The following is a 25,839-nucleotide window of genomic DNA, read 5'->3' as shown; positions in this document are numbered from 1 at the left end:
TGCCGGTGTCCCGGTGCCGGTGAGAAGCACAGTCCCGGAGCCGATGGTCCCCACACTGAAGCCGTGACCGAGCATCGGAACTCCCGACTGAGCAGCCGCCCGTCATCCACGCGTGGGGAGGCAGAGCGGAGCGGGCCCGTTTCTCGCCGCCGCCAGTGCGTGCACCAGCCGCGGGAACAGCTCCGTCCCCAGCCGTGACCGGTGCGGGATGCACGCGTGGTCCGTGCTTGGCCCCCGGTTTCTTGGGGGGGGGGGGGGGGAATGTCGCAAACGAGAACGGCGCTGGGGAAGCAGCGAGGAGAGGCCGCCGGTGGGTAGGGGTCCGGAGGGAGCCCACGGGCCGTAGGCCAGCCAGGGCCGGGGCTGCGGCCACTCATGGGAGCCTTGGCCCGGAAGGAGAAGCGGGACGGGGCAGACCCGGCGCAGGGGGACGAGACAGAGGCGGAGGGACGGCTCCGGCTCCCCAGGGCAGTTCTCGCCGCTGCCGGCGGGGACTCAGGGATCTCCTTCGCCGGGGATCGGAGGCGCTGCAGGGACCCCCGCCCGCCCTCATGGGTCACCGGGCGCAGGAGCGGAGCCCGGACACCGGCCGCCCTCCGCGCTGCCGGGGTCAACGGCAGAAGCTGCCCGGGAGCCCCGACGGGCCTCAGCGGGGGAGGCCGTAGCCTCTGCACCCCTCCCACGCCGCCGGCCCCGACCCTGCCCCGGGAGACCCGGGGCTCGGCGGGGACTCGGAGACGGCTCCGGCCCGGCGAGGGCGTGTGCGGCCGCGGACAACCCCGTGTTCCGTCCATCTGACCCCAAATCCGCTCCTCTGTTGCCGGGTCTCCGCTACCCCTGCCCGTACTCGTGCGATGAGCCTCTCGGCTCTCAGCGAGTCCCCGCGGGTCACAGCGTCCGGCTCCCCCCACGTTTCTTGTTGCGCGGGGGCTGCCACGGCTGCGGGATTTGCAACGAAACCGGGGGCTGCTGCACCCCCCCGGGACCGCGCGTGGGGCAGCGGGGGGAGCACGCGTGTCCGAGCGCGGCGGGGAGGCGGGGGAGAGCCGGATCCGACCCAAACATCGTCGCGATCGATCCCTGCGGCTTCTGTCCGCTTCGGTGACCGTGCTTTGGAAGCCGCTCCGCCCCACGGACACCCGAGCCCTGGACTGCCAGCAACCAGCCCAGCTCTCTGGCCGGCCCGGTTCCCTGAGCGGCAGAGGATGCCGGGGTCTGTCGCAGGCACGTTCACGCCACGGTCGCGCTCCCTCGTGTCCTTTTCTCCTGGCAAACCGAAGATGGCCCCAGCGCTGCGGCCGCGGGGAAAGCGGGGACCGAGAGAGTCAAAGTCAGCCCCCCGCCTGCCAGGTCCCGTACTGACCCCGCAGCCCGGCAGGAATTCGCGTTCCGGGAGAGGCACCCTGCAGGGCAGTGGGTACCGCCGGACAGGGCAAAATAAGGCCCGGAGCCTCATTCCATGAGAGCTCCCTGCGTGTGTGGACACCCACCCGCACCCTGGGGGCGGCAGGTCCCCGGCTCCCGATCCTCCCCGCTGCCCGGTTCTGCTCTGGGCTTCTCCCAGGTCCGGTCCCGTCCCTGAGCCAGCTGGGGAAACGATTCTCTCCACCTGCGGCTGAACGGAGCAGGGACGAGCCCCGGGGCAAATCCACGCTGCCCCGGGCCGGTGCCGGGCTGTCCCAGTGGGGCGGGAGAGGACTCGGGGACCCCGCGCCCCACCGGCCCCCGCCCTCACCGGGTCTGGGTCACCCCGGCCTCCCGCCCGTTGCCTTTTCGTTTCCGAGCCACTTGGGGAGAAGCAGGGAGGCAGCGACAGACCCCGGGCTGAGGCACCCACCCCCAAAGCCGGAGCAGGAGAGGAGACGCGGCCATACAGGGGGCTGCGGTCAGGCGTGGGCTCGCTGCTGGTGGGACCGGGCCACCGGACTCTTTCCCGCCTCGCCTGTAGCTCCGCATCCCCCGGTGCTACCGATTCTGCTGCCAGCGGGTCCTGGGGGTGCCCGGTCCGCAGAGATGAGGTCTCCGGGAGTGCCCGTGCAGCGCTGCCCCTCGGGGCCGCTCCTTCTCGCTCCCACACACAGAAATTCCCGTGCGAGGAAGTTTCCGTATCCACTTGTCTGACATAGAATAGTTAGGGTTGGAAAGGACCTTAAGATCATCTAGTTCCAACCCGTCTGCCATGGGCAGAGACCTCACACTAAAATTGACATCGAATTGAGGGTGCTGCTCTCTCTCCTCCTGGGCTAGCAATGGAGCCCCCGAGACGGTGGGAAGGGCTCCGCAGAGCCTCCGATTTGGGGGATACCCACTACAGGCTGTGCTAGCTGGAGCACGTCGAGCACCGCGAAGCTCTGGGTGCCGGGCAGAGCCGCTGCTCTCCGCCCCATCGGCCGTTATTCACCGGTTATCGTGGCCTTTGCCAGACGGTGCAGGAACCACACCCGTGAGCAGCCCCGGGACAGAGCGGGGCAATCGCCCTCACTGGCAGCCGGTGCTGGAGGACAGCGGCGACCCCGCCAACAGAGGCGGCAGAGCCTCGTCCGGCGCCTTCGGTTCAGTCCGGCCCGGCTCGGCCCCGGGGGACGGGCTCGGAGAGCGGTGGGCACGACCCGGGCTCGTCCCCAGGGTGTCGCACGGACACGCGACACTTCCCGCCGCCCCGATTAATTCCAGGTGCTTTCCATAGGTGGCACCGTCCTCCTGGAAATGGCGGCAGCGGCGCAGCCGGTGGCGATCCCGCCACCCCGAGGGGCACCGCAGCTCCGCCGACACCGAACCCCCAGCTCCGCCGGCTGCGGCGGGGCCGAGCGCCCGCGGGCTCAAGCGAGGCTGAAAGCGGAGCCCCCCACCGGGGAACTCGGCGGGGCCATCCACGGGGAGCCGCGAGGGCAGCGCGCCCGCAAGCCGTGGTCCCGGCTTGCTGACACGCACCGGGAGCACCGGGGCCGTCCCCCGCAGCTCTGCGGGTCGCACCGATACCCCCGAGGGAGGAAACCGCCGCTCTCGGGCGCGCGGGAGGGCCGCTGCCGGCGGCGAGTCCGCGGCACAAAAGCCCTTTTGTTACCGGGGCTTCTGGATTTGCTCGTTATTTGTAGGAACACGATTCCGAGCGGTTTGCAGCAGGGCCGGCGGAGGAGCCCCTGAGAGGGCTGCGTGGGGCGAGGAAACGCGAACGGTTCTGAATATCCCCCCCCCCTTTCATCCTCCCGTCCAGCCGGGACGGCTCCGTCCCGCCAGCTCTGCTCGGCCACCAAGGGCGGACGAAGGACGGATCCGCTCCTCCAGGGCTGCGGCTTAAAGGGCCACGGAGCTGCCATGAGTGGGCAGCGACCACGCGACAGCCCCGGCGGGGCGGGACGGACCGCGGTGTCCCGGGGTCCTGCCGGGGGAGATCCCGGTTGGGATGGGACTGGTGACAGGGGGAAGGACGGGAACGGCCCTGCCCGACCGCGCGCGGCCCCGCGACTCCGCTTTTAACAAAAGCAATTAGAGGTGAAGCGCGGCCCATTTGCATTCCACCGAATGACAGCGGCGGCTTCCCCCGGGGCGGGTCTGCGGCGGGACCGGCCCGGGGCGGGGGGGAAGCTCCGGTTCCGGCCCCGGTCCCCGCCAGCCCCGTCCCGTCCCGCCCCGCCCCGTCCGCCCGGCCCCGCCCACTCCTCACAAGGTAGATGCTGTATTTAGGTTCATGCCCTTATATGGCGATGAGCGCGGCGCCCCGCGGACGGCGAGCACCATATAAGGAAGCGGTGGCAGAGCCCGGGATGAGCTGGTGAGCGCTCATTGGCCCGTTGGTATCGCAGCAACCGGCTCTCACGAGTGGAACGGCCCCGCGCGCCCCCACGGGGCGGGGAATCCCCCCGCCCCCACGGGTGACACCGGCGGGACCCCCCGTGTGCACCCCCACAACGGGACCCCCGGCCCCACTGCCCCGCCTGCCCCGGGGCTCCCGGACCGCCGCCTTCCGTGGACACCGACGGCTGCAGCGACCTCACGGTGCTCCCGGGGCCGCCTGTCCCAGCCCCGTTTCCGTAACGCGGGTCACGGAGGTGAATGTGTCCGCCCCCCCGGGCGCACAGGCCGTGGGGTTTCGCTGCGCCGCGCGGCACCCGGCGGCGGGGAGCCCCGGGTCCTCCCGTACGCACCGGCGTCCTTCGCACCGTGCGCGGTGGGGCCTGCGGTGTCCACGCACGACGCACGCCGGTGCCACCTCACCCCCGGTAGAGGCAAAGCGCCTTCCCGTGTGCACAGTGCGGCCCGGCAGGGACAGTCCGTGGGGGGGAGATAGCACTCACGCGTGTCCGATCCGTCCCAGCGGACCGGCACCTGGGAGCCGCCGCAGTGGCGGGTGGGGGGCAGCGACACGGCGCGGGGGCCGTGGGGTTCAGTTTTCGTTGCGGCTTCGCCGGTGCCGTGACCGAGCCGCGCCCCCTCCCGCGGTCGCTCCCTGGGTCCATTTCTTTTATTTCATTTTCATTTTATTCTTAGGATTTTTTTCTTTGAACCGGGCGCGGCCGCGGGTACCGCGGGGTGCCCGTCCCGCCCCTCCGCCCCTGCGAGCACCGGGCGGGGGCTGCTGTCCCAGCGCCGCAGGGAACCGGGCGCGATCGCAGCGGGCTGCCCCGTGCCCTCCCCGCTGCGCCGCAGGTGAGGACCCACCGGGGAGGCTCCACCCGGTGCCGGGTCCTTCCGCCCAGCGCCGCCTCCGCCTGCCCCCTGCGCCGCTCGCAACGAGGTTCCCCGGTGGGGGCCGCGGCCGGTGTCGGGAGGTTGCGCCGTTTTCTTGCCGTCCCCGTTCCCCCCCCCTTCATGGCAGGATTCAGCGGGCTCCGCCGAGCAGCCATTTTCTGCAGCTGCGTCTCCACCGGAGCTCTGCCGGGCGGCGGGGCCGGGAGGCGGTACGGCCCGGGGGGGCCACCCCTGCTCCGCTGCCCGCCGCCGGTTCCGGACGCCCGGACCTCGGGCGGTGCAGGGGGCCGGTGGGGCTGCGCTGCAGGGCTCTCCGTGACAATCCCACCCTTTCCCCGCCATTTTGTTACCGTGCTGGCGTTTTCCCAAAGCAGAGACAGAGCGGGAGCCTTGGGAACGGGCCCCCGTTGTGCTGAGGCTACCGGCCCGCCCGGACCAGGGCCCCGCTGCCCGCAGCGCTCGGCGGCGCGACAGGTCCCGGGATGCCCGGTAGCCGCCGCCGGCTCCTTCCCAAAGGCATCGCCCCGCTGCCCTTAGCGCCCCGCGCACGCAGCTGCCGTGGTCGTGGCTGTCTGAGTCCACGCAAGACCCAGTCACTCAGGGCTGGCACCGGGCGCCGGGCCGCTTGCACCGGGTGAGGGAGCCCGGAGCGAAGTCAGCAGCCTCGCGTCCCGAAGGGCCGGAACGCGGTGGTCGACTGCTTTTGCCAGCCCCACGGGCAGCGCAGGTGCCCCGACGTCCGAGGCGGTCCGTCGGGGGCAGCACGGCCACCGTGTCGGGGTGGGGTGGGTCGGGAGGCGACCGAGACCGGCCGCGGGGCTGAACCGGCCGCTCGGGGACGGGCGGGCAGGACTGTGTGCGCCCCGACGGGGCTGGCCGGTGCCTTCACCCGCGGGAGCAGAGCTCGGCGGAGCCGGTCCGTGGCCCGGGTGGGCTCGTGGAGCGGAGCGGAGGCGGAGGGCGGAGAAGGGAGTGGGGAGGAAAGGAGGGGGCTCCTGCAGTGCTGCAATGCAGCGCCGCGCAGAGAGCCGAGCCCGCCGGCCCGGCCGTGCTGCAATGCAGGTGTGAGACCCCGCCCGCCGCGCGGGGCTAAACCGGGCCGAACCGGGCCGGGCATCCCGTGCCCCGCCGGGCCGCCCCCCGCCGCAACCTAACCGCGTTCCCCTGCTCCTCCGCTTTCTCGCCCCCGTTTCGTTTTCCTCCCGCTCCTGCCGGGACCACGGGACTTTCCTTCCGCGGCAGGACGCAGCCGCCCGGTGCCCCCGGGACCTCCCGCTCGCCCGGTGTTTGCTATGGGGAGGGCAACCGGGGCCTCATCCTGACTTGGTTCTGCGGCCGGCGGGCCACAACAGCCGCCCCCCGCGGCTTCCCGCTGCAGCTCCCCTCTACCCCGGGACAGCTGTGAAGTCCCCGGTGCTGCGGGTCTCCTGTCCCGGTCCTGCTCTGCTCCAGCTTCTCCCGGGGGAAAGTCGCCCGTTTCCGTTCCCCCCGTCCTGTCCGCGCTCTCCCCTCCCCACGGTCCCGCTGCAAACAGCACTGCGTGTCCCACGTGAGACCCTATGCGGGAGGACACTTGGACACTGGGACACGCACCGTGGGGACACGCAGCACAGAAAATGCGTATGGGAACCCCCAGAAAGGATGGGGTGTGGGGGAGCCCCCCCCCCCCCCGTGTGCGGTCACGGCTGCCCATGAAACCTTCGAGGCTATCGGGGAAGAGGAATGAATCTTCTAGAAGCCACAGTGGATGAAGATACAAACCCAGCTGGGCAAAGCGGGGCTCAGGGTACATAAAATACTGCGGGGTATATTAAGAATCGGGGGGGGGTATGTGTCTATAATCATCCACTGCCGTGGGTGCCTCCCTCACCTTCCTGGATCCCGCCGCAGCAGCCCGGGGCTGAGCAGCAGTCTCGGGGCCAGGCACCAGCCCCGTTCCTGCCCTTCCACCTGGATTTGAATTTTGATCATTATTATTATCATTATTTTCCTGGCGCGGTGACAATGGCCCCGCTCTCCGCTCCCTCAGCCCGCCTCTTCTATCCCACACCAAACCTCAATCCCCCAATTTCTCCCCCGTGCAGAGGTTTACGGGCGGATCAAAACGGCCTCAACCTTCCCATGGAGGCTCTGGGAAGCCCCCCCGCCCCTTTTCCAGCTCTTCGCCGGTATTTCAGTGTCTTGTTCAAGCTACCGGAGGCTGCTGCAGGGGAAGGCTCAGCAGTGCCACACACCGAGCAGTACCGGCAGCCTGCTCTGCCGTGAACCTCCCCGGCACACGCCGGGAATCCCGAGCACCTGCTCCTCCCTGTGTGAGGGCTCCGCCGAGGGCACGGCTGGAACCGGTCCCCTGTGGGGTCGAGGGACCGGCTCTAAGCCACGGCTTGTCCCGGAGGTCCGGGTCCGAGCCCCCCCGGGCAGGCAGGTGCCCGAAGGCGGGAGGATGCCGGTGTAGAGCGATCCCCGTCGGTAGTACCGGGAGGGACACCACCAGGCCCGGAATCCCCGGCAGGTTCCAAGTCCCCCTCCAAGCGAGCGGTGGTGGAGCATTGGGAGCCCCTCTGGACGGCTCAGCCCCACAATCCCCCACCAGCAACAGCCCTCGGTTACCGCACCCCTCCGGTTACAGCATCCACGGTTATTGCCCCCCGCGCCCCGTGATCCAGCACGTCCCGCGACACCGGCCGTACCCGGTCACACTCCCCGTATCCCCGGGAAGCTGCTCGCGGTGCTGAGCCCCCGCCCCGCATGTCCAGTTGTCGTCCCCCTCCGCCAGATCCTCGGTTACGGGGAACGGAGGAGCACAAGGCAAAGGCAAACCCGATTTTCCAGGGAAAGGAGAAAGGATTCAGGCTGTTAGCTCGAGCCTGGGAAAGCCAAAGCCGCGGCCAGGGCTGATGTGTCACAGGCTCGGGCGGGAGCGGGAAGGAATTCCTGCGATAATGCTCCTCTCTGTCAGCCGTTGCTGCTGAACCGCAAATTGCTGCTCGCAGCACAAACGATGGAAACGTGTCACGTTAGATTAGGTGGCTTCGGGTGGGTCCCTGCGCTGCACTGGAGTTAGTGCTGGGTCCTGCGGGTCAGAGCATCCTCAGGAAGCATCACCACACCCGGGACAAGCGGGTCTGTCCCAGGGCGCGGAGCAGGAGCCACGGGGCGGGGGGGGCCGCGGGGACGGAGCCTCCCCTCTTCGGGTTAAAACCGGCTCAGGGTCGGGTTGAGTCCTTAAACTCAAGATAAGGCTCCACTCCTCCAGCCCCAGCGGTGAGGGTCCGGTCCCTCCGGTGTGTGACCACCACCACATCTCCTCTGCGGTTTAACCAGTGCTGGCGGCTCCGGGCGGCAGCGAGACTGGAGCCCGGCTGCTCCGTATGGGAACGGAGGAACGTGCAGGGAAGGGGCTTCTCCCTTCCTTTCTCAGACTGTATAGAATCACTAACGTACGTGAAAACTAATGTGTATTCTGTGCTCCGAGATGCATCGGTGGCTCTGTGATACTGAACAAACCTTTCCTCCTGCCAGGACCAAACAGACCCTCTTCTCCCCAGCTGTCTGGCGCCTAGAAGAATATGATGCTCCTTTTATATATATACATACATATAAACAAATTATTCGTCACACAAATAGAAATTATTCATTTCCTCAGGTCCCTGTGAGTCTGGGCTCTGAACAGCCCCAGCAACAGGGACTTGGGGAGTGCATTTACTTCCATGGCCCCCACCACGGGATGGGAGGTTTCCCTCCACCTGCTTTGCCTGTCCCCAGCCTCATAGTCCCTTCTTGACATCCCCAAAGCTCTGAGAACAGGTCCTGCCCTGGGGCTGGCATGGCAGAGCCCACACTGTGTGACATGAGTATCACCCCATCCCATCCCATCGGGGCTGGTGCTCACCCCACACACCAGAGGACAATGCTGGGGCTGAATTTCCAGCCTGGCAGCTGCTGCTGAAATGTCGGCTGTGTTTTTCTATCCTTACCTTCAAACAAGGGGGAATGGCTGGAGCCAATGTCATCCTGTCGTTCCCACACTCATGCTGACCAATGGCCATATGGCCACTGCACTGGGTTAGGGGAGAGGACAAAGCCAGGGCCCAGCTCTGGACAAACCCTGGTCTCCCAACCCAAGGTCCCAGGTTGTTTCACACCTATTACCAAACACCATGGTCCTTGCATTGTACATCACAGGCTCATCCCACTGCAGAAGAAAATGGAGCACCCAGTGGCTCCCCAGGAGAGTGGCAAATGCAGCTTTACGTTGGCACAAGAATCTTTTGCTCAGCACAGTCTTTATGTCCAGCATTAAATACACTCTGTTAGAGCTGGGGTCTGTCATCCCAAGCGGTGCCAGTGACATCTCTGCAAAAGGGTCCCGGTGTTTGAGGAGATCCCAGGGGGTCTGTTTGTTGGTAATTAAGGTTCCTCCTCTCCCCACCCTTACAAACCCCAGGGGCCTGCTCTTGGCGGGGACGGCACACGGCCGGCGTGCTGAAGCCATGACTCCTGGGAGTCAGGGTGCTTCCTGCCATGCTGCGCTGTGCTGCACAGGATGTTTTATATGCCTGCTCCTTCGGTAAAAATAAATCTTCATGCTTGCAGTTTGCTTTAAACTACATCAAGGTGTCAGCGGAACTGATGGCTCCCTCTGAGAAACGACCTCAGTAGGTGCCAGTGAATTGCTCCAGGGTGAGCCAGGATCTCACCCTGTAATGGTCTCACCCGAGAGGAGCAGAGCCTGGCCACCCCTGACGGTCCTGCCCACACCATCATCCTCACAGAGACCCTCAATTCTCTCCCATTTGCACCCGAAGGTCCATCCCTCCAGTGTCCACAAGACTCCGTGCACCAGCAGAGACCCAGGGGTGGCTCCAACAAGCAGCTGCACCACCAGAATCCTCTTTCCTTCCAATCCCTCCTCCAGGTTGCTGCAGATGCCACAGCCCCTCTCGCACATCATCCATCCCCATCACTCCCCACAGCAACTGGGGGGTCCCTCCCCAGGATCTGAGCCCCATCTCCTCCATCCAGCATCCTGCTCACACAACCATTCCTCCTCACTGCTCTGATATTGCCCAAGGCCAGCATGGAACCGGGTTCAGGCCAGACTTCAATGGTGGAGCCGCCTCATGAGCACGTGAGCTCCTTCATTTTCCCTTTAGCAGGAATCTCCCCCACTCTGGGTGCAGGCAGAGCTTTCCAGTGCACAGGGAACCTTCTGGAGCTGCTCAACAAGGCTCTGGGAGCGCCTGGAGATGGTCTGGGCTGTGCCCGGCCCTGCACAGCCCTTTTCCTCTCGTGTGCAAACATAAACAGAGCAGTGTCCTTGTGGTTGTCTCCTCCCGACACAGATCTCACATGAATCTGGGCCGAGTCCAAATGATCTTTATCTGTGGAGGAGATGGAGGATTTCCTATCGCCAGGCGTTTTCCACTGCTCCAACCAGAGGCAGCCCGGGGGGATGGGGGAGGCGAGGGAATGGGGCAGAACCAGGGGAGCCCCTCATCATCCCCTTGCACACCCATCCTGGTTCAGTGATGGGGGCTGCACCCTGGTCTCACCCTCCCAAAGGGACACCAGCCCCACCACTGATCACCGTAAGGGGATGGACTTGGAAAAATGAACAGTGGGTACCCCCTATGCCAAATATAACCATGAATGCTTTACCTTGTTTCTGGCTTCTCCAACAGGATGAGATGCTGAGGCCACCCCGTTCAGCAAAGTCCCACACTCAGCTCCTGCCTGACATTGCATAGTGAAATAACAGGAAAAATAAAGGAAAACCCCCCAGAACACATGGAAGGATTGCCTGGAGGAGCTGCCCCCAGCCAGCCATGGGCAAATGCAGTGAGTGCCCCAACAACCTGGGAAACCCATTGCTTCCTATCCACCTTCTGCCCTTAGCCAGAGAAGAGCTCCTCTCCCATTCCCGGTCTGTACCTGGAAGTCTCACAGTTCCCATGAGGCTGTTTATTCTGATTACAAGACATCAGCTCATTGTTGCGTGTTTATTTAATATCCTTCTTAACAGCATCCTCACCCCAGAGATGCAACCCCTCTAACAAGCCCCTGGACACATGCTGACAGTGGGAACGTGTTTCCATCCCCTCCCCTGGAGCAGGAATCATTCCAATGGCTGCTGAAACCACACAGGGCCACGGCAATCACTGGTGATGGAGCTCAGTGGCCGGCTTCCACTCTGGTATGGGTGCAGCCACTGCTACCCCCACAGCTGGGGAGGGGAGAACCTGAAAGCAGCTTTATACAGCACAGACCTGAGGTCCCTCCTGTCAGCATGGCCATGGATGCATCAGGCCCTTTCAGAAGAGCTAAAATCCGAACACAAATTCTCCTTTGAAATCAGCAAATGTTTGCCTGGAATCAATCCAAACCAAGCAGAGGTTAACGCATTCCTGGGAAACACATTAAACGTAGCATGCACCAGTCTTCCTAATGGAGCACAGTGACGCCATCTCATCCTGGATCACTTTGATAACCATTGGAAGAAGTAGTGGACTTCATATTAATTTGCTTGGTAACAGGCATTTACGTTTGATGCACTTAATACGGAAGGAGAGTGGCATAAATAAGTAATTCGTATCCTACACACTTAATCTTTCCCAGCCAACTGGCACAAAGCAAGGGGAGGGTCTGCTAACCCAGTAACTACTTATCACATCTTTCACTGCACAGGAAGCTGCTGGAGTTGTGATAAACATGATCAAACTATTAAACGAAGAAGTATCTGGCTCTGTGGTTTCCGGGAAATGGTGCCTCAAACAAGCCACAGCTCCTGCCAGCAGAGACAAGGTTTGGGAGCTCCTGGAGCAGCGGTGGATGCTGGAAAGGGACACTTGGGAAGCACACGCTCAGAGGGACGGTGTTCCCTTGAAAACTGCAGCACAGCACAACCCATTTCCAAACGTTCATGACTCTGCTGTGACCCTGCAGACAGCTGTGGACTGCACACAGGAGTCGCACACACCTCCAGACCGGAGGAGGAAGCTGTGAATCCAGCTCACAGCAGCGATGCTCGGGCTCTGCGCAGGCACCTGCAAGCCCTCTGCTCAGAGACACATCCTGCTGCTCGTGAGAAACCCCGATGGACGCATCCACCTTTGTCTGCCCAAGGAAAAAGTTCCCCTTGGCAGTGGCCGTGCCCGGCTCCTGCGCTGTCTGCGGAGCAGCGCTTCCCCTTTCACAAATCACATTTTGCATTCTGAGCATGCGTCTCTCTTCCATGCCATTTTTGTTTTTCAGATAACCAGTAGCTTAATTAATCAAGGGAAATGCATCATTTCTGATCCTCTGCTCTGCCAGCCAGGCCTGGGGCAGCGGGAGAACGCTCCCCCCAAACTACCACTGGGCACCACCAGGTTCCTGCCCCAGCACCCACCCTCCAGCACCCTCATGCACTGCCACTGCCTCTGCCCAGCACTCACACAGTCGCTGTGACACACAGAGTTGATTAAAACCCTCTTAAGATTCAGCACAGCCAGCAGGCAAAATGTCGAATCAGAGTTCACCTATTTCCACTCGCTCTCTGTGCACATACAATCAGGTTTTGGGGTCTCCATGCAGGCAGGGGGAAAATCACAGGCACAAAATGTACTACACAAGTTCCCATTGACTTTGGAGCATCAACTGAATCATGAGCTGAGCCGAGCTGTCAGTGCCGACCTTGCCAACACACACAGGTTTAACCAAATACCTGCAGCCATCTTTCCAGTCACCAAGCAACAGACCTGAGCTCTACCAGACCAGAAACAGTACCTGCCACGACCACAGGGGTTTAAATTCTGCAACTCGCCCACATCTTCAGCTCTGGTGTAACAGCAGGGTCCACCCTACCCAAAACAACCAATTCTGATTGTTACAAGCTCGAGGCCCTTGTCCATAGACATCAAAATGCCATCAATTACAGTAATTCAATTAAGATCTTTGCCAAAGAGAAATCCACTTCAAGCAAAGGCCCAACATGAGAAGAGCTGGAAGAAGAGGCAGTTGGGCAGACACGAGCTTGGGAGCACTCGACTCCACTTGGGAATGCGACCTGGGGATCCGCAGGGCAGTGGGCGCTGTGCCCTGCATCTCACGCACATGCAGACGGGCTCCGTGGGCATGCTGCGAGGTTGCCACCTTCACGTGAGCCATGCTGTAAAGAATTAATTAGCCCTGTGCTGGATTCCCAGTGGACTCCAGCAATTATTAATCCTGTTCTGAGACATCCACAGGCTTCTTTTTGGTGGAATTTGGACCATCTTCCTTTCCCAGAGAAGTTCAACTTCTCATCTAACCACATGCACTGGGGATAACACAGTGTCAGGCTGACAGTGAGCAACCACCCTTCCACTGGGTGATCCACCTTCCCTGCAGCATTCCAGGCTTCCCATCACAGACCTCGCGCAGCCCATTGTGTTTTTGCCAGCCCTGCTCCTGGCCCTGCTGCCAGGAGAACACAGGATACCTCCATGTGCTACGATGCATGTCCTTGCCTGCGCTCCTGGGGACATCTCGGAGCTACACTGACCATGAGGAACCTCGGAGCTGGTTGGAACCTGCAGGTACCTGCTCCAGGGCTCCCCAGCCACCGCCTGCCCGCACAGGGACAGCTTCCGTATGCGGTAACAAACGCACTCCGAATCCCAGTGGGTTTTGTAAAGGTTTATAGTCCTTTGCAGTGATTGCATGATACATTTCTTCCCCCGTGACACAGCCATCAGACCGGGAAGCGCTGCCGGCAGCTTGCGCTCCACCTCCCAGCCACCGGGCTCTGCAATCCGATCTACACTAGCTGCAGAACATCAAATGCACTTTCAACATCTCCATTTAATATTTACATTCAAGCAATTAATAATTGGAAGCTTATAGTTTAGACATTTCTAATAGCAGCAATTTCTATAATAGCTCGTTTAGCTTTAGATAACCATTTTTTTTTTTGCACATAGAAACACCACATGTGTACAGTATCAAAAAATATATACCAGGGATGGTCCTGCGGGTGGGAAGGAGGGGACGAGACTAACAAATGCTGAATGGTTAAAAAGGAAAACAGAAAATATTCATTTGATATAGTTTATAAGGTGATCTAGGGACTCCATAAATCTAGGCTTTATATTTCATTATATAAATACCTACAAATAAATATATTAGCGTGGCCCAAGAGCGACCAGCTTTCAGCTCAAACAATACATTTCAAGAACACCACGTACAAACGGGAGCAAGAATCACTCGACAAGTTAGCACTGTTAAAATATAATACTATAACTCTGAGTAACTGGTGGGCCCCATCCCCACGGGCCCCTATGGCGGGGCGGGAGCAGCGGCGAGGACACCCCGCGTGGCGGGGATGGCCGCGGTGCCAGACCCTGTCCCGGCATCCCCTCAGCGGGGACCGCAGGCTTGGCCTCCACGGCGCGGGCACGGGGCACGTGGGCTCCGGGGAAGGGGCACCAGTACCTTCAGGGGAGGCTGGGGGGCCAGTGGCCCCCGGGGCGTGCAGGCAGCTCCCACAGGGAGCAGCCACCGTCCCACCTCACACCGTCACGTACTCCTTGAAGGTCACGGTCAGGCAGTTTGCGGTCACGTCTGTGATAATTATATTCCCAAAGAAGGGTTTGAATTCCTGCAGGGACTCAGCCTCCTCCTCCTCCTCCTCCTCCGTGGCCTCCCGGGGCTGTGAAGGCTCCGTGGCCGGGTTCTCTGGCGGTGCTGGTGGCACCTCCGGCTTCACCTGCGCCAGGGCCAGCTCGCCCTCCGCCCGCGGTTTCACGCAGCGCAAGTCTATGGGCTCATCCAGGTCCGAATCCAGCAGGATGACCTCCGGCTGGGCGGGCAGCTCCGGCCGCTCGGGGGCCGGGGGGCTGAGGCAGGTTGGGGCACTGATGCTCCGCGACGTCAGGCGCTTCTTCCCTGGCTCCCGCTCCGCATGCGGCTCCGACAGGCACCGCTTCCGTGAGCCGAGGCTGGAGAGGTTCAGTCCCATAGAGGAAGGGCTGTGCTCACACACAGGGTTCAGGGACCAGGGCACGAGGTCCGGCTTGGTGGTGAGCTGCAGGGGCTGCTCTGCCGGAGGAAGGGGCAGCTCCTTGGCCACGGGAGTCTTTTGGGGACTCTCCTCGAGCTCCACAGCAGGCTGCTGGCCCTCATCCTCTGCTTTGCTCAGGGCATTGCTGCCCACCACCCTCTCCTCCCCTGGCTTCCTCCAAGCCTCCAGCTTCTCCTCCCCACCCTTCTTAGGAGTCCTCTCCTCCGCAGCCCGTTTCCGGGGAGGCTCCCCGGACTTGATCTTCACTGCCTGCATGCCGTTCTCCATGTACTTGCTCATGACGATCACTATGCGCCCATTCTTGTTTTTGTTCTTGACGATCTTCATCTTGCCTCCCAGGCCGTTGCTGGTCACCCTGTCCCGGGGGGGAGGCCCAGTACCACTGGACAGGTTCTTCTCAGCTCCGTTCTTGCTCTCTGCAGCAAGGCTCTTGACCGGGCCCAGCAGGTTTTTGGCTGGGCTATGAGTCCACTTGTCTGGGTGAGAGACCAGGGGGCTCTTGTTACTGTCCAAGCAGGTCTGGTTCTGCGGCTCCTTGCTGCTGGGCTGGTAATGGGGCTCGTACATCTTGGGGTCCGGCTGGTAGTGGTGGTGCTTCTTGCTGTTCAACTGGTAGTAGTACTTCCCCTTGCTGTGGGACTGGTGCTTCATGCTGCTCTCCTTGCCATTGGGCTGGTACTGGTGGTGCTTCTTGCTGTTGAGCTCATACTGGTGCTGCTGGCTCTTGCCAGAGGAGCCAAGATCCAGCTTTGGCCTGTTGTCCACGGCAGGGTCCTGCAGCCCAGTGAGGATGTTCGAGCGGCGGGCGAAGGAGGGAAGCTGCAACAACACAAAGCAAGGGGCTGTGGTCAGCCGGGCCCGCAGAACGCAGTGCCAGTGCTGCGGCAGGTGCCAAAGGCTCTGGTGAACCCCCCATCCAGCAGCTCTGGTTACGGGATGCTGCATCACAGGGCGCAGGCGGCCCCAACCCACTCCAACTTAGAGGCTGTGCATTGCTCCAGATTAATGAAGCAATGAAAAGAAGAAAAGCACCCTTCAATCAGCTGTCTGGGAACAGGGGCCGAGCGGGACGCCGCTGCCAAGCAGCCTGCTAATGCCACCCGGCTGCAGCGGGGCTGGGGCTGCCTGATGAGCTCAGCACTGGGGCCTGGGGATCCCCGGGGCACCCGCCCGGCTCCTGAGCATGATGAAACCCACTGCAACCGGCTCCCAGGGGGTGGGATGGGGCCGTGCTGTGGGGCTGGGCTTCCCACGCCATTTACCTGCACAACCAGCGGCTTTGGCTTCGGCCCCCGCTTGCGGTATCCCATCAGCTGCTCCTGCCGCTCCCTGCGGGAACACGGAGTCACGGTGAGGTCCGACTGGCGGCACACGGACCCCCGGGTGCTCCCCGTCCTGCACCCCACGCGTGGCACCCCAACCATCCCGCACCGGTGGAGCCGGGGGGAAGCAGAGCCCGCGGGCAGGGGGTCCCGCAGGAGGCGGCGGCACGGGGACACGGGTGACCCGCGGAGGGAGCCGGCCCCTGATGAAGGCGCTGTCCCGCCTCCCGCCGCTGCGGCGAGGGCTGAAGTTTACAGCTTGCGCCGAAAGACTACAGGAAATAAATGCACGGAAAGCGAAAAAAACCCAGCAGCAGCAGCAGCAGCAGCAAAAGCCCAGCCCAGCCCAGCCCAGCCCGTCCAAGCGCAGCGGCGGCGGCGGCACCGCCTCCTCCCCTCCCCGCGCCCGCACCGAGTCCCCGGGCGGCGGGAGCGCGGCGCGGGGGGAGCGCGGCGCGGGGGGGACCTTGAACTGGAGGCGTCACCCGCGTCCCCGGGCGCCCGCCCCGCCGGGGCCGCGCCCCCGAGCCCGAGCCCGGGCCCGTCCCGTCCGGTGCCCGTGACGCAGCCGCCGCCCCCCGCCCGCCGCTCACCTGTTCTGGAAGGCGATGAGCAGCCGCGGGTCCAGGATGTTCTCCTCGGGCTCCCACGTGTTGTATCTTGCGAGAGGGGAGGAGAACGGCCGTCAGCCGCGGGGCCCCGCCGGGAGGGGCCGGGGTCCCGGGCAAGGGGGTGCCCGGGAGCCCGCCCGCAGCACCGGGCCCGCCTGGGAGTTGGTGATGGGCGCGGGTCCCGGGGGGCGGGGGGGATGGGCGGGGAGGGGGGGCGGCACGGGGACGGAGCTGTTTATTTAGCGCAGTTATTATTCCGGAGGAATTCGAGGCATGTCATGATGAAATTTTCCAAATCCCCTTTCCCGAACCCAGGAAAGCGGCCACGGCGCGGAGGAGGGACCGGGCCGAGCCCCCCCGCGCCCCCCGCCCGCCCTGTCACGCAGCTCCCGAAGCCCCCGCAGCGGCCGCGCTCGCTCCGCCGCCGGTGCCTCCGCCTCGGCGGGCTCCCGGGGCCGCTCGCCCGCCCGGGCTGCGGGTTATTTTTGCGGTTATTCCCCCTTCCCCCCTGCTCGCCCCCCCCCCGCTCGGTTCTGCAATATGGAGCCCGGCTCCCGAGGAGGGAAAGGGGGAAGGAGCCATTTTCTGGTGCACATCAGCCGCCGCCTGCCCGCCTCGCTCGGCTCCCGCCGCCGCCACCACCGGGCCCCGCGGCCGCCTCTCGCTGCCCGTCCGCCCGCCGCCCGGGCCGGGGCCCTGCCCGAGGAACGGAGCGCGGCGCAGCCCCGCCGCCGGGCCGGCCCTGCCCCGGCCCCGTCCCCGCTGCCCGCTCAGTACTCACTTGGGCGACCATCCCCTCCATTTCACCAGGTACTCGACTCTGCCCTGCGGAGCGCGGGAGGCAAAGACACGGCGTCAGCTGGACCCAGCGCCCGCTCGGTCGCCCCCCGCCACCCTCCGCCCCTCACCTTTCGGATCCGCTTCTTCTCGATGCTCTCCACCGCAAAGACGTGCTCCCCCACCGCCGGCAGCTCCATGCTGCACCCGGGAAGGGCCGCGCCGGGCCGGGCGTCCGCGGCCGCCGCTGCAGCCGAGCTGGGCTCCGGCTCCCGGCAGCTCCCGCCGCCGACCCGACAGACACTGAGCCGCGGCACCGCAACCCGTGCAAATCCCGGAGCGAGACGTCAGGGAGGCGGCGCCTCCCGGGCCCGGCTGCCCGTCAACGGCGGGGCCGGGGGATTGGCGCAGACCTGCCGGGGAGCGAGGCGGGGAGGGGGCGGGCGGCGGGGGGGGGGTGCGGGCAGCCCGGCCCCCGCCCCACGCGTGACTCAGCACGGCCCCCGCGGGGGGCGGTGGAGCCCCGGGGCAGGTGCGAAACCCGCAACACGGGGGGGGGGGGAGCAGGCGGGGGCCTCCCCACGGGGTCCGGCGACGGGGGATGCGCCCTCGGGAGGGCTCCACGCCACGTCGCGGGCTGCTGTGGGCGCGGGGAACGGCGGTGCCCACTCCTTGCACGGCCCGAGCCCGCTGCCTGCTCCCGGGGCCCGGCCCGCAGCGGGCCCTAGCCCGGCCCGGAGGATCCTTCGCCCCGCTGCGAGCCGGGCGCTGCTCGGAGGGTCCCCGTGGTCGCGGGAGCACGGCCCGAGCCACGCAGCGGCGGGGATCCTCTGCTGCAGGAAGGCCGGAGCGCCCCGGGGAAGCGGGGCCCGGGCAGGTGGCGATGGGTTTCCCTCGCCCGGTGCCGGAAGCCGCAAACGGCGGCGGCGTGCGGGGACCGGAGAGCACGGGGCGGGAGGCTCCGCGCACTCGTTCTCGTTCGAGCGGATGACGGGGAGCGGGCTGTGGCCCACGCGTGTCCGCGCGGAGCTGCGGCTTGACAGCGGGGACGCCTCAGCCGTTCCCTGCTCTGCACCGGGAAACGTGGCGGTGCCGAGCGGAAGCGACCTTCCTAGCCCTGGGCAGGTGGAGCGGGGCCAGCCGGGCACCTCCCGGTGCGGAGCCCCCGCCGAGGGCACGGTCCGCTCCGGGCCTTCCGCGCCGCCGCTGCGGGAGCTGTCCCTGCTGCCGACCCCCGCGGGGCAGGACGAGAACGAACGTGGGGCAGGTCCCGGGGGTCTCTGCTCCTGATGTTGGCCGGGATCGGTCCTCGCAGGTGCCAGAGGACCGGAGCCGCCGCTCCCTGTGCGCCCCGGGGCCGGGGTCCTGCTGCCGCCGTCCCCTCTCCGTCGGGACTCTGCCGGTTCACGGACGGAGCTGCCGCTCCCCGCAACTTTCGCGGTGGTGCCGGAGCCGCGGGGCTGAGCCCGAGCGGCACCGGGACCCGGAGCGGGTCCTCTGCCGGGGGTCGGGCCGTAGCGCCCGTCCACCCGAGAATGCGCCGCGTTCCCTCGGGGCCGTCCCCTCCTGGACCCGGGGGCACCGCTGAATGTCACCGCATCGGGGACCATAACAAAGACGCAGCCGCCGCGATCGCGGAGCCGAGCCAATAAAAAGCAAACTGATATTACAATTTTGATTTCCCTGGAGGGCCGAGGGGGCTTAATGTAAGAATTATTATCCATTGTGAACCGCAGCCCAAAGCAGCGCACGTGGCCACGCTTAAAGTCTTATTTTATCTATTTTTTAACTTAGCCGTTTTCCTAAGAACCACACATCCATTGAAATTTATGCCAACGGAGTTTGTTAACCCTCCCCTTTGACATTTCAAGCTTCTCCTGTTGCCAAAGGAGACAAGCCGAGCACAAGCCACTCACGCTGGCAATAAAACTGGATGCCCAGGGATGAGCAGGATTTGGTGCAATTCATCCCCAGCTCCGGGCCCAGCCGGCCGGGAATGCTGGGCTCTTCCCAGGCCCCCGGCAGGAAGAGGAGATAAGGAGGGCAGGGCTAGCTGCCTGCGTATATATATAAAATACATATATATTTTTAACCGTGTGAGCAGACATCCTTGGCATCGCGGCAGAACCTGCCTCGGGAGCAGGCTGAGAGGTCACTGATGAAATATTAAATAAATTTAAAAAGGTGAAAGCAACACCGAAAACCAACATTAAAAGCATTTAATGCTTCATAGCTCCCACAGCTCAGTGCCAGCTCCCGTCCTGTAGGCTTCTGCAGGATGTTCATCTGCTTTCTGTTACCAGGCTGATTGCACATGATTCACAGTAATGATTGTAATGGTGGTGATTTTCTCTCTCTTACCTTGCTCAGATAACAGCAGCTCATGAACTGATACATCATCCCCTTTGTCGAGTCGAAAGAGGACACCTTATTTGAACCACGTAACATACCCTAAATGAGGAAAGGAGGCAACGCTTCCAACTGTTGCCTCCTCTTGACTGGCTGGGGCATATCACAGGGATGAGAAAAGGGAGAGGAAGTTTCCAACCTAAAGAAACCAGAACCAGCTGCTGCCTGCTGGAACCAAGAGAGTGGTTGTTTCACACCACACAGATTATGATTTGCCCGTTTGGGGGAGGCACAAAGGGCAGACACACGTACTGTGGCTGCCACACACCGTGCAAGGTCTCAGGTTCCTTTACACCCACAGAGCATCAGCAGCCACAGGGCCCTGTGCCCAGTGAAGATGCCAGGAGTGGGCACAGACCAAGCACAGGGGCTCCAGCAACCCCCCCATGTGCCCTGATTCTGCATGGGGCAGCCCCGGGGCAGCTGTATGACAAAACCTCCAACAGCCAGAGCCAGATGTGCTTCCTGCAGGTGCTGGGAAACCCACAGAGGCAACTTCCCCTCAGATACTCGCTGGCCATGTTCCCTCCTCCTGCCCAGAGCTGAGGTCTGTCTGGGTTCATTGTTTTCATCATAATTTACCAAATTCTTACCCCAGAGCCAGGGCCAGGTTCTGCCCCTGAAACACGAGGCACTCACTTCCCCTCGCCCCTGCTTGATGCTGCTATCATCGGCACTGATTACACACGCCATCATTTCTGATGTTGCTCATTAGTCTGTATCATTATTAGCAATTCAAACCAGCAATTCTTCCTCAGCTGTAACCCTCCAGTGCCACCCACATGACTCCAAGGCTGCAGTTGGGGTGCCCTGGTGGGGCCAAGGGTTCCTCCTGGAGCCCCAGAGGGCCAGGATCACACCAGGCAAAGCACCAAAGAACAGAAAGTTAATTCATGAGTAGTTACAGCATTCCTTCCAAGGCCACTTGCTGGGGCCAGACACAGATTTTGTGACTCATATGAGGGTGTCCTTGGAGGGGGGGAGTGCTGGTCCCATTCATTCCTCCTACCTGGTCACCCACAGCCGTGGCCAATGGGGCTCCTGGGTTTGCCCTTCTGCTTTTGTCAGCCCTGGTTCACATCTGGAGTTGTGGCCAGTTTGAAAACCAGGTTATAATAAAGCCTGTGCTGAGGTCAGCACCGTGCTGGAGACAAGAAAAGGACGAGTAGGTAGGCTTGGGGAGGGGGAAAAAGCAAACCCACAAAAACAAAACCCACCACTCAATCAATAGGATGCCATGAGGTAAGATGCAGACAATGAAACCCTGCTCCAGGTTGCCAAGGCAAATCTGTCAATAGAGTATTGAACAAGCAGATCTGACTTGCAATTATTGTCTCCTTCTAAACACAAGCTGCCCCTTTGCCTCACGGTTCAAACCCACCACTGGTGCTGAGTGACTGCTGGCCAGGGCTGGTTCAGATGATGAGGGAAGACACAACTGCTGGCAGCTGGGCTGGAATTCACTCCAGCACAGGCGCTGAAAACCCCTGGAGCATCCCAGCACCTTCACTCCAGCAGCTGAAGTGACGCGCGCCCTGCCCCCAGTGTAACGGGCTTTCTAATGCAGCAAAACCCCCTTTGCACAAACCGTGCGCTTCTCAGTGCTCGCAGGAAAACATCCAGGGCCGCGGAGCACACACGAGCATTTTCAGACCCTGCAGCAGGAAGAAAACCGGTGCTCGGGGTGCCTGGCGCTGTAACGCTCGCAGGGTCTGAGCACTCGAGGCTGGGGCTGTCAGTGTGGAACGAGCCGGTGGCTTTAAACCCAATCACAGCAGCAGGGTCTGGAGCTGCCAGCACCCACACAGAGGCAGCAGCAGTGGGAAAATCCAGGGGCAAACCCCCCCTGAACTGGGTCATCACGTGGAGCTCTAAAGGGCTTCACAAGCGCATCGCTGCAGCCGCTGCCGGGCCACGCTGGGTGGATTTTCTCTCTGGAGCTGCTTCCGAGCACGGACGAGGAGAGGCTGCCTGCAGGATGCCCCCGCATGAGGCACGTGTCGGTGCACCGTGTGCTTCCCCAGCGCTTCAACAAAGCACAATGGAGCCTGCTCCCGTGCAGGGGCTGAGGCACGGGGTGCGCCTGGCACAGTTACCCGGGGTGCTCATTGTGTGGGCACCCTGGAAGCCCCCATGGATGGGGCAGCCCTGACGGAAGGAGGTGACTGCCCAGCCCCATGGAGCTGCAGGGAGGGCAGCGCCTAACAGCAGGTTCCAGGAGACCCCATCCCTTGGGAACTTGGATGGGAATAGCCCCCCTTCCCCAGGGCCCTTCTCCGCTGTGTCTTCACCCCCAGCCTTAGGCATGGGTGCCTCAGAGACCATCTGTCCTTAATCTTCTTAGAGTCAGGCAAGTCAGGAGAAATCCAGAGGAAAGAGGTGCTGGAATCCCTCTGTCCCCAGCCATGTCCATCCTTCCACAGCACAGGGCTCAGCACCCACCTGATGGGAGCAGATCCTGCCTGCCCCGTGTCCCATGGCAGTGCGAACTGCCTGAGGGCACAGGCGGTGAACACTGGGAAGCATTCCCACTCAGGAAGAGAGCAGGGGGCTGTGGGGTAGAGGGAGATGGGAACTCTTCCCCTGCTTACTGCAGGGAGCCCGGTGAGCATCATCTGCCCTACGAGCAGCCCTGCTGAGGGCTGAGCTCCGAGCTCCCTTCCACCTCGTGTCACTTAAGCAGATGCTGCTCCTTGCAGCCAAGAGCAGTGATGAGATTTCTCTCCATCAGCAGTGGGGCTGCGCATGTCTCTCCATGAGGCTGCAGTCACTGGTGGCAGCAGCGAGGAGCCGCTCAGCCCTGTGAAAGGACCGAGATGTGAGCACGCTTCTCCAGTCTGCTCCATGCACTTCCATGGGAAAACAAACAGCACCCACAGGCTGCAAGCCCCAGGCCGCTCCGCTTCGGAGCTGCTCCACAAAATCAGACAGGAAGCCACTGGAGTCGGGTAGAATTGTGGACACAAACCCAAGTGAAGCGCATTGCACAAAGGCTCCTCTGCAGCAGAAGCCGCACAGGGAACACCAGTGTCCCACACACAGCCCAGGAGCCAGGATGGCTCTGGCTGGCCCTGGCATAACAGCCCTGAGGTGAGTCTGGGTTTTCCTCTCCCCTCTCCAGGCAGATGGGAGCTGTGCTCCCCTTGCAGAGAGCGGGAGAAAGCAGGAGGCTCTGCCGAGGAGAGCAGAGCTCAGGTGGTGGTTTGGAAATACCATCAACAGAGGCTCTGGGAAGAAGTTACCCCTGTGGCTTCCCAGGGCTTCCCCCGTGACTCTCCAGCAAGCTCCAGAGGAGAACAAGAAATTCCCTTTTCCTTGGGAGCCGGGCGGAGAAGCTGCAGCTCGTTTCACACCAGAGGTGCCAGGACAGAAGCCTCCAGGCAGACACTTCCCCCATCAGAGCAAGCAGGAGCCAGGCCTCCGCACTCCTTAATGAGCAAAACCACCAACCTGCTCCCAATGGAGTGAGTCAAAGCCCAGACCTGCAGGAGGGTCCCCATCCCTCTCTAGGAAACAGTCCAAGATTGGGATCTAGTACAAAGCCTTGACCACTCAAAGGAGTCACTGGGCACTGGTTTCACCCCGTGTGGTCTGGTGGTGGGATGAGGGCAGATGATGCAACTGCAGTTGCTGGACAGTTACAGGAGCTTCCAGGGAAGGATTTTGTCTGGAGCTTCTCAGGTTGCTCTGACTCTGCATGGGCGGCCAGGGAGATGGCTTCAGTGGGAGGGCTGGGCCTCTGGAGCACAGAAGCATTAATCTGACATTTCAATGAGCAAACTGAAAGAAGATCAGAAACTTCGACCTGAAGTTTGTTTTGAAAGCATTAAACACAGGGAAAACCAGTCCCCAAATCATCCCTGGGAGATAAACACCACCTGAACCTCAGCAGCAACACACCGCTGGAGCTGCCACATGCAGCAAAACCTGATTCCTCCACTCACACTGCTGCAAAGCCAGCTTGGGCTGCACACACCCACAGGGATGGCAGTGCCAGGCTCTGCTCACCCTGCATCAGGCTGCTCCTCTGAGCCAGGAGAAGGGGCTTCAGCTGGGCTTCTTGGGGGGCAGCACACCCAGAGGTCACCCAATGGACTCATCCCATGCTCAAACTCCCTTAGCACCCACCCAAGCAACTGCTCCTCCTGGCAGGGACAAGCACCCATGAAGCCTTCTCCAGCTACAGAAGGAACTGTGCTGGTCATGCCAAGATAGTTAAGTGCAGACACTGATTGATGGATGGATTGGTTGCTTGATTGATAGGTTGATTGGCTGTGATTGCAGCGATTGCAGCCGTGGAGAGCGTTCCTGCACCAGGGTGCTGCCATAAGCTGCCTGGGAAGGGCAGGGGGACTGGTGTGGTGGAGAGCTGCTCCCAGGGTACAGGGCACGGGGAGGAGGGAAAGGGAAGCAGGGAAAGCTGCAGCCCTCCCATGCCAGGACCAGTGCTGCGGGCACCACCCGCTGCTGGGACCGGCTCCTCTGGCAGAGCCATCACACCCCGTGGTGCTGATCCCAAGTGGAGCCGCGGCCTCCGCTCCCCGAGCAGTGATGGGTAATTGCCCACAGACAGGAGTGGTAATTACTGGTTTGGGCTGGGACCGCTGGGAGAGCTGCAGGAAGAGGAGCAGGCGAGGGCTGTGTCAGCACTTGTCCTGGCCTGCGGTCCGGGAATGGCACATGGCGAGGCTGGCACATGGCGAAGGGTGCGTGGTCACGGGTAACTCATGGAATCACAGAATCCCAGCCGGATTTGGGTTGAAGGGGCTCTAAAACCCACCCAGTCCAAACAACCTGCCGCGGGCAGAGACACCTTCCCCGGGGCTGCGGCGTCCTGGCCGGTGGCACAGTGAGCTGCAGCTCCCGGTGCTTGGTGCTGCGCCCGTGCAATGAGCGGGTTTGTGGCTGCACTTTTGGGTCCCTCCTCACACAGGATCCTTGCTCCGGGCATGCGGTTCCCTTGGGAGTGACCTGGGAGCTGCTGCGGTGGAGCCGGCAGCCACAACTCGGCCGAGTGCTGCTGCCCCTGTGCTTCTCCCCTGGCTGATCCATGGCTGTGACCAGCAGCCACCGCACAGCGTGCGACAGCTCTGAAGGCGCTGCCGCCTGCGCGCAGGCTGTGCCGGTGCAGGCAGAGGGAGGAAGCTCGTGTGGCTCTGTGGTGAGGCCGTTTCCATCCTCCTGCACCTGAGCGAGGCAGCGGCGCAGCTCTCACAGCCCTTCCCTGCGATGCTGCCGCTTCCTTCCTGCTGCTGCTCGAGCATCACCTCGGCTGCTGCAGCCGCAGCCCATGGCCGGTGCAAGGAGGTTCCCCAGCCCCTGCCTGGGCACCTTCCCTGCAGCGGATTGCACCGAGTGCTGCTGCTTCCAAGGGTTTCACAAAGATTTTCCGGCCGTGCTGCCTGCCCTGTGCCTTGCGCTGTCACCGCAGAGCTCCTGCCACGAAGCTGCTTAGTGCAACCCAAGCCCAGCTACATTAAACCCATTAGAAGGACATGCTTGCCTGGGGGAGGGAGCCCGTCTGTGTTTGTAGACTGAAACCCACAGGGTCATGGGCCCCAAGACGAAGCAGCCATCACCATGTATCACAGTGCTGGGGTCCCCGCTCCATGTCCCTGCTCCTGCCAATCTGTGGGGCTCAGGCACCCTGCGTGGGTCCCTGCTGCAGACAGCTCAGCCCTGTGCCGGGATGCGGGTGGGACAGTGAGTACATCCCTTAGACCTCAAGGATAACCGGCAAGTCCATCGTGTGCTGTACAGGGCAGAGCAGGCGCTGGGCTCCTGGCTCACACCGGGGTGAAACAGCCACGCAGGAGCTGGGTGAGCACTACTGGGGAGGCACACTGGTGGCTGACTGGTTAGACTGGCTCCTGCAGCCTCGGCCCCTCCTTGGACTGGTGTATAGACAGGACTGCCTGCATTTGGAGGTACAGAGCTGAGTATTTGCTAAAGGACTCAAGTTGGCCCTGCCCCTGCCTGGGAGAGAGGT

At 62.8% G+C, this 25,839-nt stretch overlaps 1 protein-coding gene across 1 annotated transcript; it reads right to left on the bottom strand.

Moving 5' to 3' along the window:
* Positions 1-13,332: 13,332 nt before the first annotated feature.
* CBX4 (chromobox 4) lies at positions 13,333-17,776 on the bottom strand. The gene is made up of 5 exons (XM_062624377.1): positions 17,573-17,776; positions 17,446-17,489; positions 16,647-16,712; positions 15,994-16,060; positions 13,333-15,550 (listed from the first exon to the last, which is right to left on the bottom strand). The coding sequence occupies exons 1-5, from the start codon at positions 17,639-17,641 to the stop codon at positions 14,219-14,221; spliced, it is 1,578 nt and encodes a 525-aa protein (XP_062480361.1). The 5' UTR covers positions 17,642-17,776; the 3' UTR covers positions 13,333-14,218.
* Between the last annotated feature and the right edge of the window lie 8,063 nt (positions 17,777-25,839).

The sequence above is a fragment of the Pezoporus occidentalis genome, unplaced genomic scaffold, assembly GCF_034315485.1.
Source record: "Pezoporus occidentalis ecotype Australia unplaced genomic scaffold, CSIRO_AGI_Poc_V1 ctg266, whole genome shotgun sequence".
NCBI classification, from domain to species: domain Eukaryota; kingdom Metazoa; phylum Chordata; class Aves; order Psittaciformes; family Psittacidae; genus Pezoporus; species Pezoporus occidentalis.
Note: the sequence above shows the minus strand (reverse complement) of the source record. Positions and strands in the feature narration are given on the sequence as shown.

Bases quoted from the DNA above. Each gene is read 5' to 3' on its own strand.
- CBX4 (XM_062624377.1), bottom strand. From the start codon at position 17,641: ATGGAGCTGCCGGCGGTGGGGGAGCACGTCTTTGCGGTGGAGAGCATC. The intron at 17,490-17,572 runs GTGAGGGGCGGA...CGCGCTCCGCAG, and splicing joins AGAAGAAGCGGATCCGAAAG to GGCAGAGTCGAGTACCTGGT. The intron at 16,713-17,445 runs GTGAGTACTGAG...CCCTCTCGCAAG, and splicing joins TGGAGGGGATGGTCGCCCAA to ATACAACACGTGGGAGCCCG.